This window comes from Coregonus clupeaformis, chromosome 13, assembly GCF_020615455.1.
Source record: "Coregonus clupeaformis isolate EN_2021a chromosome 13, ASM2061545v1, whole genome shotgun sequence".
NCBI classification, from domain to species: Eukaryota; Metazoa; Chordata; class Actinopteri; order Salmoniformes; family Salmonidae; genus Coregonus; species Coregonus clupeaformis.
Genome location: NC_059204.1, coordinates 25,792,779 through 25,812,433, shown reverse-complemented (window position 1 = coordinate 25,812,433; position 19,655 = coordinate 25,792,779). Strand labels below are relative to the sequence as shown.

At 42.8% G+C, this 19,655-nt stretch overlaps 2 protein-coding genes across 3 annotated transcripts; one reads left to right on the top strand and one right to left on the bottom strand.

Moving 5' to 3' along the window:
* Positions 1-1,558: 1,558 nt before the first annotated feature.
* On the bottom strand, positions 1,559-10,688 carry taf9 (TAF9 RNA polymerase II, TATA box binding protein (TBP)-associated factor). 2 transcript variants are annotated; one of them, XM_041894728.1, is made up of 7 exons: positions 10,614-10,688; positions 7,794-7,875; positions 7,538-7,674; positions 7,302-7,436; positions 7,111-7,192; positions 6,837-6,947; positions 1,559-1,907 (listed from the first exon to the last, which is right to left on the bottom strand). In XM_041894728.1, exons 1-7 carry the CDS (start codon positions 10,647-10,649, stop codon positions 1,750-1,752), a joined length of 741 nt encoding a protein of 246 aa, XP_041750662.1. In that variant the 5' UTR covers positions 10,650-10,688; the 3' UTR covers positions 1,559-1,749. The 2 variants fall into 2 exon arrangements, with proteins under 2 accessions (XP_041750662.1, XP_041750663.1); XM_041894729.1 differs by having other exon boundaries at positions 10,594-10,655.
* A 267-nt stretch (positions 10,689-10,955) lies between these two features.
* LOC121580304 (AP-4 complex subunit mu-1) lies at positions 10,956-18,488 on the top strand. The gene is made up of 16 exons (XM_041895361.2): positions 10,956-11,125; positions 11,305-11,366; positions 11,492-11,577; positions 11,690-11,796; positions 12,004-12,100; positions 12,264-12,374; positions 12,545-12,625; positions 12,769-12,831; positions 15,609-15,675; positions 15,832-15,885; positions 16,380-16,486; positions 16,609-16,700; positions 16,902-16,946; positions 17,176-17,226; positions 17,358-17,475; positions 17,860-18,488. Exons 2-16 carry the CDS (start codon positions 11,309-11,311, stop codon positions 18,049-18,051), a joined length of 1,329 nt encoding a protein of 442 aa, XP_041751295.1. The 5' UTR covers positions 10,956-11,125; positions 11,305-11,308; the 3' UTR covers positions 18,052-18,488.
* Positions 18,489-19,655: the final 1,167 nt, after the last annotated feature.

Here is a 19,655-nt window from a genome sequence, read left to right as displayed (position 1 = left end):
ATTGAGACATGGATTGTGTATGCGTGCCATTCAGAGGGTGAATGGGCAAGACAAAGGATTTAAGTGCCTTTGAATGGGCTATGGTAGTAGGTGCCAGGCGCACCAGTTTGAGAGTGACAAGAACTGCAACGCTGCTGGGTTTTTCACACTCAACAGTTTCCCATGTGTATCAAGAATGGTTCACCACCCAAAGGACATCCAGCCAACCTGACACAACTGTGGGAGGCATTGGAGTCAACATGGGCCAACATCCCTGTGGGACGCTTTCGACACCTTGTAGAGTCCATGCCTTGATGAATTCAGGCTGTTCTGAGGGCAAAAGGGGGTGCAACTCAATATTAGGGAGGTGTTCCTAATGTTTTGTACACTCAGTATACGTGATCGTATACAGTAAGCATTAAATGATTATGTTTTAGTCAAATATATCTGTTTGGGCTTCCTGTGGTTAATTTGCAGTACAAATGATTTGTAATTATGTTCCGGTCCCCTGAACATCCGCTCCAAAAAAAAATAGGTTGTGGCTGAATCTAGTTGATGATCCCTGGTCTAGGGTGTCTGGGATGTTGGAGTTGATGTGTGCCATAACCAGCCTTTCAAAGGACTTCATGCTTACAGATGTGAGTGCTACAGGGTGGTAATCATTGTGGCAGGTAGCCTTAGATTTCTTGGGAACAGGCCGGCTCTGTCGTAGCCGGCCGCGACCGGGAGACCCATGGGGCGGCGCACAATTGGCCCAGCGTCGTCTAGGGTAGGGGAGGGAATGGCCGGCAGGGGATGTAGCTCAGTTGGTAGAGCATGGCGTTTGCAACGCCAGGGTTGTGGGTTCGATTCCCACGGAGGGGTATGAAAAAACAAAAACAGTAACAATAATGTATGCACTCACTAACTGTAAGTCGCTCTGGATAAGAGCGTCTGCTAAATGACGTAAATGTAAATGAATGATGATGGTCAGTTTGAGACATGGGGATTACAGACTGGGAAAAGGAGATGTTGAAAATGCTTTAACACCTGCTAAACTGTGTGAGCGACCAATAAACGTTGATTTGATTTTGTCCACCGTTTCTTGGACCATACATCCATCACACATCCCATTTTTATGAAGAATTTTTTGAAGAATTTAGACCCATATGTCCTAATGTCAATCTTACTTATGTTACTCCAAGTTATTAATGTGCAATATCTGATTGTTGTATAGCTGGGTAAGGTTTGACAGGACAATCAAGTTTCTTACTGTTCATCTCAGGACAATAAAAAAAAGTGCATAAGTCTACTGCTTTGATATTCAAGTGTATATTCCCAATGAAAATAATCAGATCATGGAGTCAACAGATTAAAGTCTCCCTATTAGCCACTGACTGGAACAAGTCCTCTAAACTATTCCCAGACTGAAGTGTAAAAACCCTATTGTATTCACTCATATCTTGCTTTCTGCATTTGAAGTCCCATTATAAGAGTTCCAAGCTTTATAATTGTAAAAACGTAGTTGCTAGCAAAATCCTGCACTGTGGTAATGTGTCCAACTAGTGTTCCATGAAATACATTTCATAGACTAGACATATTTCTTCAAACTTTTTTATTTTTATATACAAAATTAGTGGCAAACAGGCATGACACTACACTTACTAAATGTCCACAACAGTGCTGGGGGAATTGTAGGCTTGCTGGCTAACCTCAAAACTACCTTCTACTATATTTACAGCACACTCTTGATTTCATCTCGTTGACTCCTTTTTCAGATTATCCATGAGGTCATAATGCATCATAGTCATCGTCGTCTTCATGCTTCCTCTTCAGCGATTCGCTGGCCGAGTTCTGTGACACCATGTTGGTGGTGATGAGGATCTTCTTGGAGCCGATCAGGGAGGGGTTGATGAGGACGTTTTGTACCATTGGGGTGGATGGTGTGGCTGTCCGAAAACAAAGACAAAAATATTAGGATTTATTATGAACATTTAAAACGCACATTTTATTCAGTGAACTGAAACATCTGAGAGACTTGAATTAAATCAAATCGTATTGGTCACATGCGCCGAATACAACAGGTGTAGACTTTACAGTGAAATGCTTACTTATGAGCCCATTCCCAACAATGTAGAGTTAAAAAAAGACAAATATTTGCTAAATATAATATATAATATTAACACAATAAAAACAATAATGAGGCTATATACAAAGAGTACCAGTACAGAGTCAATGTGCAGGGGTACGAGGTAGTTGAGGTAATACAGTATCATGTGGGTAGGGGTAGAAGTGACTAGGCAATCGGGATATATAATAAACAGAGTAGCAGCAGTGTATGTGAAGAGTGTGAAAGTGTGTGGCATCAATAAGCATGTGTGTTGTGTATGTAGTGTGTATGTGTGTGTGTGTTGTATGTGTGAGTGGGTAGTCTAGTGAATGTGCCAGTGCAACGGAGTCAGTGCAAGGGAGTCAGTGCAAAACAATTAAGATAAATAAATAAATAATAAAGGGGGTCAATGTAAATAGTCCGGGTAGCCATTTGATTAACTGCTCAGCAGTCTTATGGCTTGGAGGTGGAAACCGTTTAGGTGTCTTTTGGTTCCAGACTCAGTGCACTGGTACCACTTGCCGTGCGGTAGCAGAGAGAACAGTTTATGTCTTGGGTGGCTGGAGTCTTTGACAATTTTTAGGGCCTTCCTCTGACACCACCTGGTATAGAGGTCCTGGATGATAGGGAGTTCGGCCCCAGTGATGTATTGGGCCGTATGCAGTCGGATGCTGAACATTTGCCATACCAAGCGGTGATGCAGCCAGTCAAGATGCTCTCAATGGTGCAGCTGTATAACTTTTTGAGGATCTGAGGGCCCATGCCAAATCTTTTCAGCCTCCTGAAGGGGAGAGGCATTGTCATGCCCTCTTCACGACTGTGTTGGTGTGCTTGGACCATGCTAGGTCCTTAGTGATGTGGACACCGAGGAACTTGAAGCTCTTGACCTTCTCCACTACAGCCCCGATGTGAATGGGGGCGAGTTCGGCCCTCCATTTCCTGTAGTCCACAATAAGCTCCTTTGTCTTGCCCACGTTGAGGGAGAGGTTGGTGTCCTGGCATCACACTGCCAGGTCACTGACCTCCTCCCTCCATAGGCTGTCTCATCGTCGTCGGTGGTCAGACCTACAACCGTCGTGTCGTTGGAAAACGTAATGATGGTGTTGGAGTAATGTGTGGCCACGCAGTCATGGGTTAACAGGGAGTACAGGAGGGGACTGAGCATGCACCCCTGAGGGGCCCCCGTGCTGAGGGTCAGCGTGGCGGATGTGTTGTTGCCTACCCTCACCACCTGGGGGGGCCCTCAGGAAGTCCAGGATTATTTGCAGAGGGAGGTGTTCAGTCCCAGGGTCCTTAGCTTAGTGATGAGCTTGGAGAGCAGTATAGTGTTGAACACTGAGCTGTAATCAATTAACAGCATTCTCATGTAGGTGTTCCTTTTGTCCAGGTGGGAACGGGCAGTGTGGAGTGCAATACAGATTGCATAATTTGTGGATCTGTTGGGGCGGTATGCGAATTGTAGTGGGTCCAGGGTTCCTGGGATGATGGTGTTGATGTAACGACAGACGCTGTGAGACAGGAAGCAAGTACAGGGTGAGGATTTAATAATAAATAGACATGAAACAAAGCAAGAACAGCATCTGGACTAGAGAAACAAAACAACATCAATGCAGACACCGGGATCAAACTGAGGAACAGACAGATATAGGAGAGGTAACCAAGCAGTGATGAAATTCAGGTGAGTCCAATGAAGCACTGATGTGCGTAACGATGGTGACAGGTGTGCGTAATGATGGGCAGCCTGGCGCCCTCGAGCGCAAGGGAGGGGGGGAGCGGGTGCAGGTGTGACAAGAGGTTTCTGTGTCTGCCCACTGTCATATTTCTCTCAATCTCTTTCGTCTTTGATCATTATATGATGAGGAGTCAGTAAAACTACAGAAACTGACCACTACACACACCCCAATATCACATAGATTTCCCCCCCAAACAAAATTACATTCAATTCAATCATGTTGGATAGAATAAGGCTACATCAACCACCACATAATCTACATTTCCATATTATAATCAACCAGACACCACAGTGGCATAAGTATACTATTCCAAACTGATGTCATAAATAGCCATCACTATTCTAAAGCTCTGGTACTGTAATAGACTTAATACCAATGCTATCACTATTCAACTAAATTTAATTACCTAGACATCCTGAATGTTACTCAGTGTCCATTACAGCTATTGAGGATCAACAGAGATATACAGTGCAAATACTATCTAGGTAAAAAAAACATATATTGCTGATATTATCTGTATAAAAACAATGCAACAGTAAACATTTCGTCCCCCACGAATGATGTAGCCCCCCCGGCAAATTCAAAGTAGACTACGCTGATAGTAACAAAACGTGCAAGTTATAGCGCCACCTTGTGGTCAATATGAATGTTCTTGCATGTGTTGCGTCTTCACAGTGTTTTCAACATGTGTACCAAATTTTGTTACAATACAAATATCTGTGACTGATTTATGTGTCAGACCACATGAAAGTTTATTGGCCAATATGGCTATGTTGTTTTAGGTACTAGTCTGGAATATATGGCTTTGAGAGACCTTTGTCCATACATGCCACATATAAAGTTTTTGCAGATCGGTCATTCAGTGCCAGGGGAGTAGCGTTAAGTTTTTTTCACAACATTTAAAAAAATGCCGGAATATCCATCATGGCGGACCTTATGGATCCCTGAGGCAAATTTGTTCCTTGTGAGGAGAGGGACCGATGTACCGAATTTCATGACTTTTGGACAAACCACCTTTGGAAATGTGCATTTCTAATTGCTTGTTATAGTGCCTCCATCTGGCCAATCAGTGTAATTTTGAAAATGTCGGATCGAAATGCACCATACAACCAAGTTTCATAAAAAAATGGGCCATTCCAGTCTGAGATATCACGTGTGACAAACATACAAACGTGCTAACGGACGGAGACAGATCCAAAGTCCCGCCCCGATTTCATCATGGGGGCCAGTAATCAGAACATCCTCTGAATTCTCTCTCCCAGATACCTTGTTGTGAGCCTGAGAGATTTGGTAATACGGGTAGCCTATGTTACATTCCTGCTGCATACCTTGCCGTTCTTAGGCACAGGGACTTTGGCGATTTGCTTAAAACACGTAGATATTACAGACGATCAGAGAGGTTGAAAATGTCAGTGAAGACACTTGCCAGCTGGTCAGCACATGCTCCAAGTACGCGTCCTGGTAATCCGTCTGACCCTGCAGCCTTGTGAATATTAACCTGTTTAAAGCGCTTACTCACATCGGCTACGGAGAGCGTGATCATTCAGTCGTTCGGAACAGCTGGTGCTCTCACGCATGGTTCAGTGTTGCTTGCCTTGAAGTGAGCATAGAAGGCTCACGTCACTGGGCAGCTCTCAGCTGGATTTCCCTTTGTAATACGTGATAGTTTGCAAGCCCTGCCACATCCGATGAACATCAGAGCCAGTGCAGTCGGATTCGATCATAGTCCTGTATTGACGCTTTACCTGTTTGATGGTTCATCTGAGGGCATAGCGGGATTTCATATAAGCGTCCGGATTAGTGTCCTGCTCCTTAAAAGCGGCAGCTCTAGCCTTTAGCTCAGTGCGGATGTTGCCTGTAATCCATGGCTTCTGGTTGTGATATGTACGTACGGTCACTGTGGGGACGTCGTCGGTGCACTTATAAATGAAGCTGGTGACTGATGTGGTAAACTCCTCAATGCCATCAGAAGAATCCCGGTACATATTCCAGTCTGTGCTAGCAAAACAGTCCTGTAGCTTAGCATCCACTTCATCTGACCACTTCTGTATTGAGCGCATCACTGGTGCTTCCTGTTTGAGTTTTTGCTTGTAAGCAGGAATCAGGAGGATAGTTATGGTCCGACTTGCCAAACAGAGGGCAAGGGAGAGCTTTGTATGCGTCTCTGTGTGTGGAGTAAAGGTGATCTAGAGTCCCCCCCCCCCAACCCCTCTAGTTGCACAGCTGACATGCTGGTAGATATGAGGTAAAACGGATTTCAGTTTCCTGCATTAAAATCACCGGCCACTAGGAGTGCCGCCTCTGGATGAGCATTTTCTTGTTTGTTTATGGCCCTATACAGCTCGCTGAGTGAGGTCTTAGTGCCAGCATTGGTTTGTGATGGTAAATAAACAGCTACGAAAAACACAGATAGTATGGTCTACAGATTATCATGAGGTATTCTAACTCAGGCGAGCAGAACCTTGAGACTTCTTTAATATTAGAGATTGCGCATGAGCTGTTGTTAATAAAAGAGACACACACCAACCCCCTCTGATATTACAGGACTCTGCCGTTCTGTCCTGCCGATGAATAGAAAAACCAGTTAGATGTATATTATCCATGTCCTTGACTCCGACAAGCATAGTATATTACAGTTCTTAATGTCCCGTTGATAGGATAGTCTCGAACGGAGCTCGTCCAGGTTTATTCGCCAGCGATTGCACATTCGCCAATAGAACAGAGGGTAGAAGCGACTTATTTAATCGCCGCCGTAGTCTCATCAGGGTGCCCGCACGCCAGCCTCTATAGAGCCGTCTTCCCCTTCTTCAAGTGTCAGGGATTTGGGCCTGGTCCGGGATAATCAATGTATTTCGCCTTTAACTCATTGAAGTAGCAGTCCTCGTCAAAATTGAGGTTAGTGATAGCTGTTCTGATGTCAGAAGCTCTTTTCGGTCATAGGAAATGATAGCGGAAACATTATGTATTAAAAAAATTGTTAAGAACAGCGCAACCCCTGAAGCAAGTTAACAGTGTGAAATTAAGGTTAGTCTTACAGGACTTGGAGGCTGCAGTCTGTGAGGATGGGATCTGAACGCTGAAGCGCTGCCCCGACAGTGACACTGGCGTCCCCACTTTGGTCGTGACTGACTGCACTGAGGGAGTGCCTGGAAACATGCAAAAAGGAAGGAGTAAATGTTTTTGCAATGAAACAGAAAATACAGCAGATATGGTAGCAACAGGGCTGCACACCAGGAAGCAAACCCACATCCCAATGTCAAATATAAGGACTATGAGTGAAAAGACTGATTGCACGAAAGGGTCCCTCACCAAGCGTAGGCGTGCTGGGCCTGCTGGACACAGCTCCTATACTGAGGCGAGGCACTGTTATTCTCCCCGCAGATGAGGACACCTGCACAGAAGAGGAACAGTCAGAAGGATTCTCAAAAGAGAACAGAATGGAATACAATAAACATTGATTGCAAGTGCAGTAAAATCTGCAAAGCAGAACATGAGGCTACCTTTTTCTGTATGGACTTAAGCCTGTAGTTAGGAGCAGTAAGACAGTAACGGTCTGGGGGCAGGCGGGGCCCAGTGTATGGCTTAATCAAGGGCAGAGGGGTCTGGTTCTTCTGCCTAGCTACGTCCAGCAGGAACTACGCAAAGACAACATAGTTAGGAGTTAGTCTGGATAATTTATGAACATTTGAATAGGGAAATATGTCATGTCTGTCTTGGCACTGCTATTCGATCTTACATCTCGTGGTGGTGGGGAGGTGAAGGACTGGTCCATTCGACACTGGATCGCCAGTCTTATGTCGTCAGCATCCACAATGTTCTTCTTGGCATGTGTTGCATAGATTTTGGCATCCTCGATAATAGTTGTCACATATCCTGTAAAATCAAATTAGATTAAATGACAGCTGTTCATTGTCTTGATACATTTGTGTCTACTAGCATGCAATATTGCACACTGAGCATAACTAACCTGGGAGAGTTTAATGTATACTTACTGTAGGTAAATTCCAGCATTTGATTAATCACTCTGGGCTCATACTCTGTTATCCCCATGTCTTTGAGGATTTGGATCATAACCTTTGCAAAGGAAAAATAATACAATAATAATAATATAATATGCCATTTAGCAGACGCTTTTATCCAAAGCGACTTACAGTCATGCGTGCATAAATTTGTATTTTTTTGTGTATGGGTGGTCCCGGGGATCGAACCCACTACCTTGGCGTTACAAGCGCCGTGCTCTACCAGCTGAGCTACAGAGGACCTACAGAGGACCAAAATATGAGCACATAAGAATCAAGAAATGCAGTATGCTGTGTGGCTGCATGGACAAACATGAAGCAACATTTTCAGGGGGCTCATGCTTACAAGGCCCTCCTCCGCCCTCCTTTCGGCAAATCTGACCACGACTCCATTTTGTTGCTGTGGTCTGCACAACGCATTACCGGGGGCAAACTACCCACCCTCCAGGACACCTACAGTACCCGATGTCACAGGAAGGCCAAAAAGATCATCAAGGACATCAACCACCCGAGCCACTGCCTGTTCACCCCGCTATCATCCAGAAGGCGAGGTCAGTACAGGTGCATCAAAGCTGGGACCGAGAGACTGAAAAACAGCTTCTATTTCAAGGCCATCAGACTGTTAAACAGCCATCACTAGCACATTAGAGGCTGCTGCCTATAGACATACAGTGGCTTGCGAAAGTATTCACCCCCCTTGGCATTTTTCCTATTTTGTTGCCTTACAACCTGGAATTAAAATGGATTTTTTGGGGGGTTTGTATCATTTGATTTACACAACATGCCTACCACTTTGAAGATGCAAAATATTTTTGATTGTGAAACAAACAAGAAATAAGACAAAAAAACAGAAAACTTGAGCGTGCATAACTATTCACCCCTCCAAAGTCAATACTTTGTAAAGCCACCTTTTGCAGCAATTACAGCTGCAAGTCTCTTGGGGTATGTCTCTATAAGCTTGGCACATCTAGCCACTGGGATTTTTGCCCATTCTTCAAGGCAAAACTTCTCCAGCTCCTTCAAGTTGGATGGGTTCTGCTGGTGTACAGCAATCTCTAAGTCATACCACTGATTCTCAATTGGATTGAGGTCTGGGCTTTGACTAGGCCATTCCAAGAATTTCCCAGTATTTAGCGCCATCCATCATTCCTTCAATTCTGACCAGTTTCCCAGTCCCTGCCGATGAAAAACATCCCCACAGCATGATGCTGCCACCACCATGCTTCACTGTGGGGATGGTGTTCTTGGGGTGATGAGAGGTGTTGGGTTTGCGTTTCTTTACGCAATGGCTTTTTTCTGGCCACTCTTCCATAAAGCCCAGCTCTTTGGAGTGTACGGCTTAAAGTGGTCCTATGGACAGATACTCCAATCTCCGCTGTGGAGCTTTGCAGCTCCTTCAGGATTATCTTTGGTCTCTTTGTTGTGTCTCTGATTAATGCCCTTCTTGCCTGGTCTGTGATTTTTGGTGGGCAGCCCTCTCTTGGCAGGTTTGTTGTGGTGCCATATTCTTTCAATTTTTTAATAATGGATTTAAATGGTGCTCCGTGGGATGTTCAAAGTTTCAGATATTTTTTTTATAACCCAAGATGATCTGTACTTCTCCACAACTTTGTCCCTGACCTGTTTGGAGAGCTCCTTCATGGTGCTGCTTGCTTGTTGATGTCCCTTGCTTAGTGGTGTTGCAGACTCTGGGGCCTTTCAGAACAGGTGTATATATATTGAGATCATGTGACACTTAGATTGCACACAAGTGGACTTTAACTAATTATGTAACTTCTGAAGGTAATTGGTTGCACCAGATCTTATTTAGGGGCTTCATAGCAAAGTTGGTGAATACATATGCACGCAACACTTTAAAGTTATTTATTTTTTCGAATTCTTTGAAACAAGTTATTTATTTCATTTCACTTCACCAATTTGGACTATTTTGTGAATGTCCATTTTATGAAATCCAAATAAAAATCCCATTTAAATTACAGGTTGTAATGCAACAAAATAGGAAAAACGCCAAGGGGGATGAATACTTTTGCTAGGCACTGCAGACTAGAAATCACTGGCCACTTTAAGAAACGGAACACTACCCACTTTAAAAATGTTTACATATCTTGCATTACTCATCTCATATGCATATACTGTATTCTATTGTATCTTAGGCCATGCTGCTCAGACATCGCTCGTCCATATATGTATATATTCATTCCTTACTTAGATGTGTGTGTATTGGGTATATGTTGTGAAATTGTTAGATATTACTTGTTAGATATTACTGCACTGTCGGAGCTAGAAGCACAAGCATTTCCCTACACCCGAAATAACCTGCTAAACACGTGTATGTGACCAATAAAATGGTCACATACAAAACAATAACAAAACAATAACAGTTAGCAGCTGACGTTAGCTTGTCCTGCTAACTAACAAGCTAGCTAGTTAACATTCCCAATACAATAGGCAAGTAGATGCCATTACACAAAAACAACCAAATAACGTTAGAATGATATGGAGTTATATTGCTGGACAGCTACTCTACAAATACACATTTTAAATAGAGCGTATGTTCTTCTAGTTCTAATGTTAGCTAGCTGACAAATAAATAACCAGCTAGCGTAGCTAAGTTACCGAGGTTAGCTCACGTTAGCGAGCGAGCTAGCGAACTTTGACACAATCCTGCAAAAATCAACTGGAAACTTTAATTCAGCTGTCACAATAGACATCTAACTAAACACTCATCGGCACTGTAGCTAAATGAATGAGACTGACATTTCACAAATTGTACCTTAGACTGTTTACTCCTACCTGTGCATCTTTAGGAACAGTTTTCGGAGAAGCCATTTTCACGTTTGACCCTTTCCCTGCGCGTCAACTTCCGCACAGCCGTACTAAGCTAAAATCAATGTGCATAATATCGCCACCCTCTGGTTCGCAGCTTTCATGACACTTAGCTTTATTGTATATTATTTGGGGGCTTTTGCAAAATAAACCTACACATTTACTGTAAATGCATTGCTCTAATAAAATATATAGCTAGCTATTCTATGTTGCAAAAATACAACTCTAGCTGTGGTGAAATTGAAAGTGCAGTAACTAAAATAATCTCACTAGGTGGCGCTGTGAATTTTGAGGTTGATTTAGCTGCCGGTCAACAATCATCAAATAAGAATTGACGCGTAAACAAACCACGGCTAGCTACAAATAATGTGATAGCTATCTTCTTGGCGTTTACTTTTCTGTCAACGTAGGGATGTTGGTATTTTGCATTATCAAGTAGCTAAGCAAGCATCACGATTCGAGTCACGATTCCTAGACAAGTAAGTAGCTTGCTATTTGGCTGCTGGTACGTAAATCTCATAAATACTGAATCACATTTGAAATGCTGGTGTTTGACAGTCAGGGCCCACAGTAGGTTTGTTGATGTCATGGTCGTTTTAACGTTAGTTAGATCTAACTTACCGACTAATATGAATCGTTTTTTTTTATTTCACTCTAGGAAGATGATATCCCAGCTGTTCATCTTGTCCTCCAAAGGAGATCACCTCATCTACAAAGACTGTATCCTACATCATAATATCTTACCTTTCCCTCTTACACATAGCCTTAATCTTCAGGCATTTATCCCAGTGAGTTGTCAGTGGAAATGCTGTGAATAATGAATGCCCTTAACCCTGAGTTGTCAGTCCGCTGTGAAGCTGGAAGCGATGCTGTCAACAAATTCTATGAGATGGTCACTGCATTGACTGGTGACCAGCCTCCAGTGGTCATGGTAAGTTGAAGGGTTTGGCAAATAGGCATGGTGTGGGTTTTGATCAGCCCTCTGTTACGGTATAACCGTAGTTTCAAACAGTAATGTGATTTCCCTCCATGGTTGCCCACAGAAACACAAGGAGCTGCATTTTGTTCACATCAAACAGGGAGGGCTCTATTGGGTTGCCACGACGAAAGCTGATGCCTCGCCCTTCACCATCATTGAGTTCCTAAATAGGTAATTGTGTCTGTAATGAATGAATTCTAAATGTATCATTCTGTGTGTATTTAATATCTCATTTGGTGTGCATCAGTCTCTCCACAACAACCTGATTTACAGGAGTGTGTGTGTGTGTGTGTGTGTGTGTGTGTGTGTGTGTGTGTGTGTGTGTGTGCGCGCGCGCGTGTGCGTGTGTGTATTGATGTTTTGCTTACTGTGTCACAGATTAACAGCCCTGGTTAAGGATTACTGTGGTTGTCTGTCAGAGAAGTCTGTCCGGATGAACTTTGCTCTCATTTATGAGCTGTTGGATGAGGTAGTGGTGAGTATCCCCTCTCTCCTCTTGCATCCATCTTTAGGCCATTTTGAAGGCCCTATCTTTGGTCCTGGTTATCTGTGCCTATCTCCGTTCCTCCTTATTCCCACTGTCATCTATTTCCCTCCCTCTCTCTCGTCCCTCCTTTCTCTCACTTTATCCCCATCAGGACTTTGGTTACATCCAGACGACCTCTACTGATATCCTGAAGAACTTCATCCAGACTGAGGCGGTCAGCTCCAAACCCTTCAGCCTGTTTGACCTCAGTAACGTGGGGCTGGTAAGACACCAATGCTTGGTCACAATCACACTGACTCTTGGGGCTGCCCTGAAAATAAGTGCACTGGATCCCATTTGCTAACATGTCCAGGTTATCAGCTTTTTAACATTAACATGTTGAGCCCTACTTACTCAGCTCTTTTATTCCACTTTCTTTTCCTTCCTGGTCAGTTTGGAGCAGACACCCAGCAGAATAAAGTGGCCCCCAGTGCAGCTGCCACACGGCCCATCATGTCCAGTCAAGGAGAACAGGTAAAGAATGTGTCTACTGCTGGATGTTATGGGATAACCCTAGGTGCTAGTGTGTTGATCGATGAAGATGTAAAGGTATGTATACATTCTTTGAATATGTATGTATGTATTCAACACCCTGTTTTTTTCCCTTCTGTCTTCAGGGAGGCAAAAACGAGATATTTGTAGATGTGATTGAAAGGATGTCTGTAGTCATTGGTGCCAATGTAAGTATCACAGTATCACTGATTACATGGTGGAACCATGCATATGATCAGTATCTCTTCCTTAAAGGGCAACTCTGTCTACATGTGAAAACGGTGCATTTCTATGATCTGTAGTTAAGAAGAATGGTCCTAAAAAAATGCTTCTCTGTAGCCATCCAATTGGCGACAGATTTTCATGTGAATATTCTAAAATCTGCTTAAAGAAATACGCACATTTTCCCACGAGTGGTGTGTGTCCACCAAACGGACTTGCGGATAAAAGTCACTGCGTGATGACGTAGTGCACACAAAATTAACTTTTTTGCTTAAGTTTTCATGTACCGAATAAAAATCTAACTATAGTTTTGTCACAAAAACTGTTGCGTTCAATAGCAAATGTGCCTACTCTGGTCTTGGCACGTGCGCTCTAGACAACATCTTGCAGATACAGTGTGGGTAGGCTAGTCTACATGATGAGATTATTATGAATGAGTGAGAATATTTGTATTTGTCAAGCATTGATTATGTCACCAGAATAAGACCCTCAATATTTATTGGAAAGGAGCATCAAGATCACCGTGCACTTTCACCACCCTGTGAAGTTCATCATAAATTATTTAATCTATAGCCTAATAAACTGCATGGTTTCCCAAGTCGTAGTGGGAGGACCACACACCATATATCATTGCTTGACTCCAAGTTTACTTCGATATGATGGTTATTATATCAATATTTGCATATAAAGGCGTTTCCACCACCATTTCTCGCAAAAAAACGGAAAATAACGAACAAATTATCTGTCGGCATTTATAGAATTGTACTGAAACTTCCTGTTTCCATCACAGCTGACATTCTTTTATTTTTGATGCGATATGACTTTACTCGCATAAAAACTGTGGATGGAAACGTGGTTAGTGACATCACAGGGTAAGATTAAAAGTTTTAAAATATTGTGATTTTCAAAACCTGCAATGAGTTTCTAGCCAGAGGGAGGATATTTTCTTGCTCCCCAAGTCACCGCGAATCTCACTGTTTTTAAAATGTTTTAACTTCTGATTAGGTCATCGGGTAGAACTTTAACGTTATATATTTTTCTACAAAACGTATAAATGCGCCGTTTTCACATACAGTGGGGAGAATAACTATTTGATACACTGCCGATTTTGCAGGTTTTCCTACTTACAAAGCATGTAGAGGTCTGTAATTTCTATCATAGGTACACTTCAACTGTGAGAGACGGAATCTAAAACAAAAATCCAGAAAATCACGTTGTATTATTTTTAAGTAATTAATTTGCATTTTATTGCATGACATAAGTATTTGATACATCAGAAAAGCAGAACTTAATATTTGGAACAGAATCCTTTGTTTGCAATTACAGAGATCATACGTTTCCTGTAGGTCTTGACCAGGTTTGCACACACTGCAGCAGGGATTTTGGCCCACTCCTCCATACAGACCTTCTCCAGATCCTTCAGGTTTCGGGGCTGTCGCTGGGCAATACGGACTTTCAGCTCCCTCCAAAGATTTTCTATTGGGTTCAGGTCTGGAGACTGGCTAGGCCACTCGAGGACCTTGAGATGCTTCTTACGGAGCCACTTCTTAGTTGCCCTGGCTGTGTGTTTCGGGTTGTTGTCATGCTGGAAGACCCAGCCACGACCCATCTTCAATGCTCTTACTGAGGGAAGGAGGTTGTTGGCCAAGATCTCGCGATACATGGCCCCATCCATCCTCCCCTCAATACGGTGCAGTCGTCCTGTCCCCTTTGCAGAAAAGCATCCCCAAATAATGATGTTTCCACCTCCATGCTTCACGGTTGGGATGGTGTTCTTGGGGTTGTACTCATCCTTCTTCTTCCTCCAAACACGGCGAGTGGTTTAGACCAAAAAGCTCTATTTTTGTCTCATCAGACCACATGACCTTCTCCCATTCCTCCTCTGGATCATCCAGATGGTCATTGGCAAACTTCAGACGGGCCTGGACATGCGCTGTCTTGAGCAGGGGGACCTTGCGTGCGCTGCAGGATTTTCATCCATGAAGGCGTAGTGTGTTACTAATGGTTTTCTTTGAGACTGTGGTCCCAGCTCTCTTCAGGTCATTGACCAGGTCCTGCCGTGTAGTTCTGGGCTGATCCCTCACCTTGTGCAGGTCTACAATTTTATCCCTGATGTCCTTACACAGCTCTCTGGTCTTGGCCATTGTGTTTGATTGAGTGTGTGGACAGGTGTCTTTTATACAGGTAACAAGTTCAAACAGGTGCAGTTAATACAGGTAATGAGTGGAGAACAGGAGGGATTCTTAAAGAAAAACTAACAGGTCTGTGAGAGCCGGAATTCTTACTGGTTGGTAGGTGATCAAATACTTATGTAATGCAATAAAATGCATATTAATTACTTAAAAATCATACAATGTGATTTTCTGGATTCCGTCTCTCACAGTTGAAGTGTACCTATGATAAAAATTACAGACCTCTACATGCTTTGTAAGTAGGAAAACCTGCTAAATCGGCAGTGTATCAAATACTTGTTCTCCCCACTGTATGTAGACACTGGCTTGGTGCTGGAGATCATGAATATGAGCTTGAAAAGTGGTGGAGTTGCCCTTTAACCTATACTTCCTTTCTGGCCTTTCCATTTCTCTCTCTCTCTCTCCCTCAAAGCATTTACATTTGATACTTATGTTTTAAACTGTACCACACCAGAAAAATAATTTAGGGTTTTATATTTTTATAAGTATATATAAGGATGTTATATTGCTGAATGATCATAAACTGAATAAATTCCCTCACTGTTCTCCAGGGTGTTCTGATGAAGGCAGACATTGAGGGAGAGATCAGAGTGAAGTGTTACATGCCAAGTTGCTCAGGTGAGCTTTCGTGTTTCAAGTCTTCATTTTTAATGATAAGCTGCAAGAGGAGGCACAGTAAATAGAGGGCAAGTACAAGCCCAAATTCCTCCATGCCAAATTCTCCTCACTTTCTCTCCCTTTCCCCCTCTACTCTGTTCCTCACCCTGTCCATAGAGATGCGGATTGGACTGAATGAAGAGTTCAGCATAGGAAAGTCCCAGCTGAGCGGTTGGTACCCTCCCTTTGCAAATACTACATTCTTCACTGGCTAGATCAGTCAATTTGATAAGATCGGCAGAGTCACTGTGCTGACTGAATGGGTGACCTGAATGATTACTACACTTCCTGTAAAATCCTGCACTAGATGAATATGAGGCCATTGTATTAAAACATGATTCCCTGCCACAGCATTGATTGTCATAATGGATGTTATTGACCTTTAGTTGTACTCTTATCCTTGTTGTGGAAGAGCACAGTCACTATGGGCTGAATTAAGTAAGCATTTCACTGTAATGTCTGCACCTGTTGTATTCAGCGCATGTGGCCAATAAAATTTGATTTGATTTGAATTCCCATAGATTCAGATTTGCGCACATTCTCGTTCAGCTCTCTCATTGACATCAAGGCATTACACAAAAGTCTGTTATCTGCTTTTATTCAAATTAGGATTCTACCCTATATTCCTAACATAATTTCCCTTTCCCCACCCTCTCTCCTCTCAGGCTATGGGGCAGCTGTTCATGTGGATGAGTGCAGCTTCCACCAGGCTGTCAGGCTGGATGAGTTTGACACCTACAGAATCCTGAAAGTGTGTCCCAGCCAAGGAGAGGTGCTCATGGAATTTACTGAATCACATGCACACACAAACACTACAACAATACTTGTATCTCACTGTTACATAAACAAATGTATTCTCTCTGACAGTTTATCACAAACTTTTTCGTTCTCTAGCAAACAGTGATGCAATACCAGTTGTGTGATGACCTGCCCACAGCCCCTCCATTCCGTCTTTTCCCTTCTATAGAGAGGGACAGTGGTGGCAGGTACAGAACACTGTTCATTCATTTTGGGTAGAGAACCCTTTACCAGAACCATCTCAAAATATGTAGAACACACAGATTTCACTTACTCATTATGACGACAGTAATTTTATCTTCCCCATTTTACTAACTTGAGTGTTGGGAAATCAAGTCTTTAAACATCCCAATCACCACCCTCAACACACACTTGCTCTTTCCCCGTAGGTTGTTGATGTACCTGAAGCTGCGGTGTGACCTGCCCCCAAAGAGGTCAGTTCTCCATTAACAGGAAATACTGATTTGCTGATATGCATTTTCTGTATGTTGAAAATGTAGATATGTGGTAGTCATTGAACACTTGATAATTTTTTATGATGCACATTATAATAGTTTAATAACATATGATAATGTAGTCTGTCAGTGTGTTTGTCCTTTCCTTCTCTGACTGGGCTGCAATGTAGGTCCCTCTGTCACTGAAGCAATCTCTTTTCTCTTACAGCGCTGCTATTAATGTTTCTATAACAATACCGGTACCCAAGGGCTCGCTTCGGTGAGGAGAAACTCCTTTCTCTATCTCATGTTCCCTCCATCTTTTGCTTTGTCTCTCACTATGTGTAACCCTCCCCCAGTACATAACAAGCTCCCCCTCCTCTCTCTCTTCTCACCCTCTTTGTTCTCCAGTCTCTCTCAGGAGTTGAGCAGCCCGGACCAGAGTGCTGAGCTGCAGCCAAAAAACAAGGCTGTCCATTGGGAGATCCCTCGCTTCCCTGGGGGCGCCCAGCTCTCCGCCCTGTTCAAGGTGACTAAACATAATCAGCACAACAATGGGAATCATGGAAGTAGCAGATACTGGTAGTATGAGGGTATAATAGATCAGTTTCAATGATTATGATGTCAGGAAATCAGGAACTTCTTATCAATCAGGAAGAATCACATCTCTGCACACTTGTTTGCTGTAGATCAGATCGTTAGGTGTCGATCAGCTTCTCAAAATCCCATGAGCCATTTGCAGTTCGCATAGAGCAATGAGGCATATGCAGACAGCATCGAATGGTTAACATACGTTAGTGGAAACTTTGCAAGTGCATTATATTACCCTAATAGTAGATGGGTAATAGATAGACAACTTTGTATATGATTGACCAACATGCTGACCACTTCCTCTCTCTCTCTGTACATTCAGCTGGAGGTCCCTGGCCTTAGCGCTGCCTCGTTACAGGAAGTGGGACCAGTCAGTCTGAGCTTTGAGCTGCCGAAGTACACCTGCACAGGACTGCAAATTAGATTCCTCCGCCTGTCCCCGATACAGCCTGGACCGTCGCAACGCTGGGTCCGCTACGTGACCCATTCAGACTCGTATACCATCCGTATCTGATACAGACATACAGTACACACATGCACACACACACACACACACACACCATTGATCACTCAGACTCTGGCTTACTCGCAATACAGATGTGAACCCTGATCTTGACTGCCTGAAAAAGTCAAGGAACTTCTGTATCAAATGTTTATTCTGTGAATTCTGTCTGTATACAGTGGAGTGACCCAATACAAATGTATCTACTACATCAAAAAGCTACCCCTACATTTCACTATTGTCATTATATTATGTAATGGGAAATCATGCAGGAAAGTCTGAATGTGCATAGAAACATATTCAGCACTCTTGAGTTTCTGTAATGCACGGATAATCAGGATCAATGCACAAATAACCAGGACCAACCCCCTGGAGGTCCGCGGCCAGATAAAAAAAAAAAAAAAAAAAGATATATATATATATATAAATTACATAATTTATATACATACATACAGTGCATTCGGAAAGTATTCAGACCCCATGACTTTCTCCACATTTTGTTACGTTACAGCCTTATTTTTTAATGGATTAAATATTTTCCCCCTCATCAATCTACACACAATAAACCATAATGACAAAGCAAGAACAGGTTTCTATCATTTTTTCCCCCAAATGTATTAAAAAATATGTAGGCCTAAAGGCCGAGACAATAAGAAGACAGTGGCAGAATAAATTCAACCACATCTTCGTTCTATCACAAAACTGGATAGCAACCTCTGTCCAGTGAAGTCCACAAAGCATATTGCATGTACAGTAACATGACCTACAGCATGGTTAAGGAAGTTAATGTTTACGACTTTTTCTGACCACTAAACACCTATTGATTTAGAACCACAGAGATGGCAATTCGCAAAGAAAACAGGAGCTGCCTCCACTATTCCAGCACCATTTCAACTTCAACATTTCAACATCATCAGATCACCTCTGCTTAGTCTAATACAGTGACAACTAAAAGATACCAAAAACTATTTTGTCAAATCAACGTAAGCTAAATATGATGTGGCTGTCCATGGTTCTAATATCTGTGTGTGTGTGTGTGTGCGTTCGTGCAAGTAGAAAAACATGTTGACTCACCCTACTTGTAGAGAAACGCCAATGCCATCCTCCTCTTTCATGTTGACGAAACGGTCTATCACTCTGTCATACAGTATATGCTTTTATATGTTGTTGTCCTAGGCTACCTGGCTAAAATGCTTGCTCGCTAGCCTAACTTCCATTCATGGGCAACATTAGCTAGTTAACATTAGCCTTCTACATCTAGCTACATATTGAACTTCCATCCTCTCAGGACAGGGGCACAACAAAATGAATTAATGGTTGGATCAGAATCGCTGTCATAATCATTGGCTAGAACGGAGAATTAAGTAAAACCACAAGTCCAAATCCTATTTTCATCCATGGCTAATTTAGACAACAAAACAACGAGATGCAACAATTCAAGTTTTTCTGTCAATGATGTGTGCTGACAATGGGATTTGAAAGGAGTGACGCCAAATCCATGCTAGCTTCCCTTACACTTTTTTTGGGGTGCGCCATGACCATTCACAGTTGAGAAGGTCATGTGTAGGAACTAAAATATTTCAGTGATATTTCTGCTGTGTGCAGATTTGACGGAT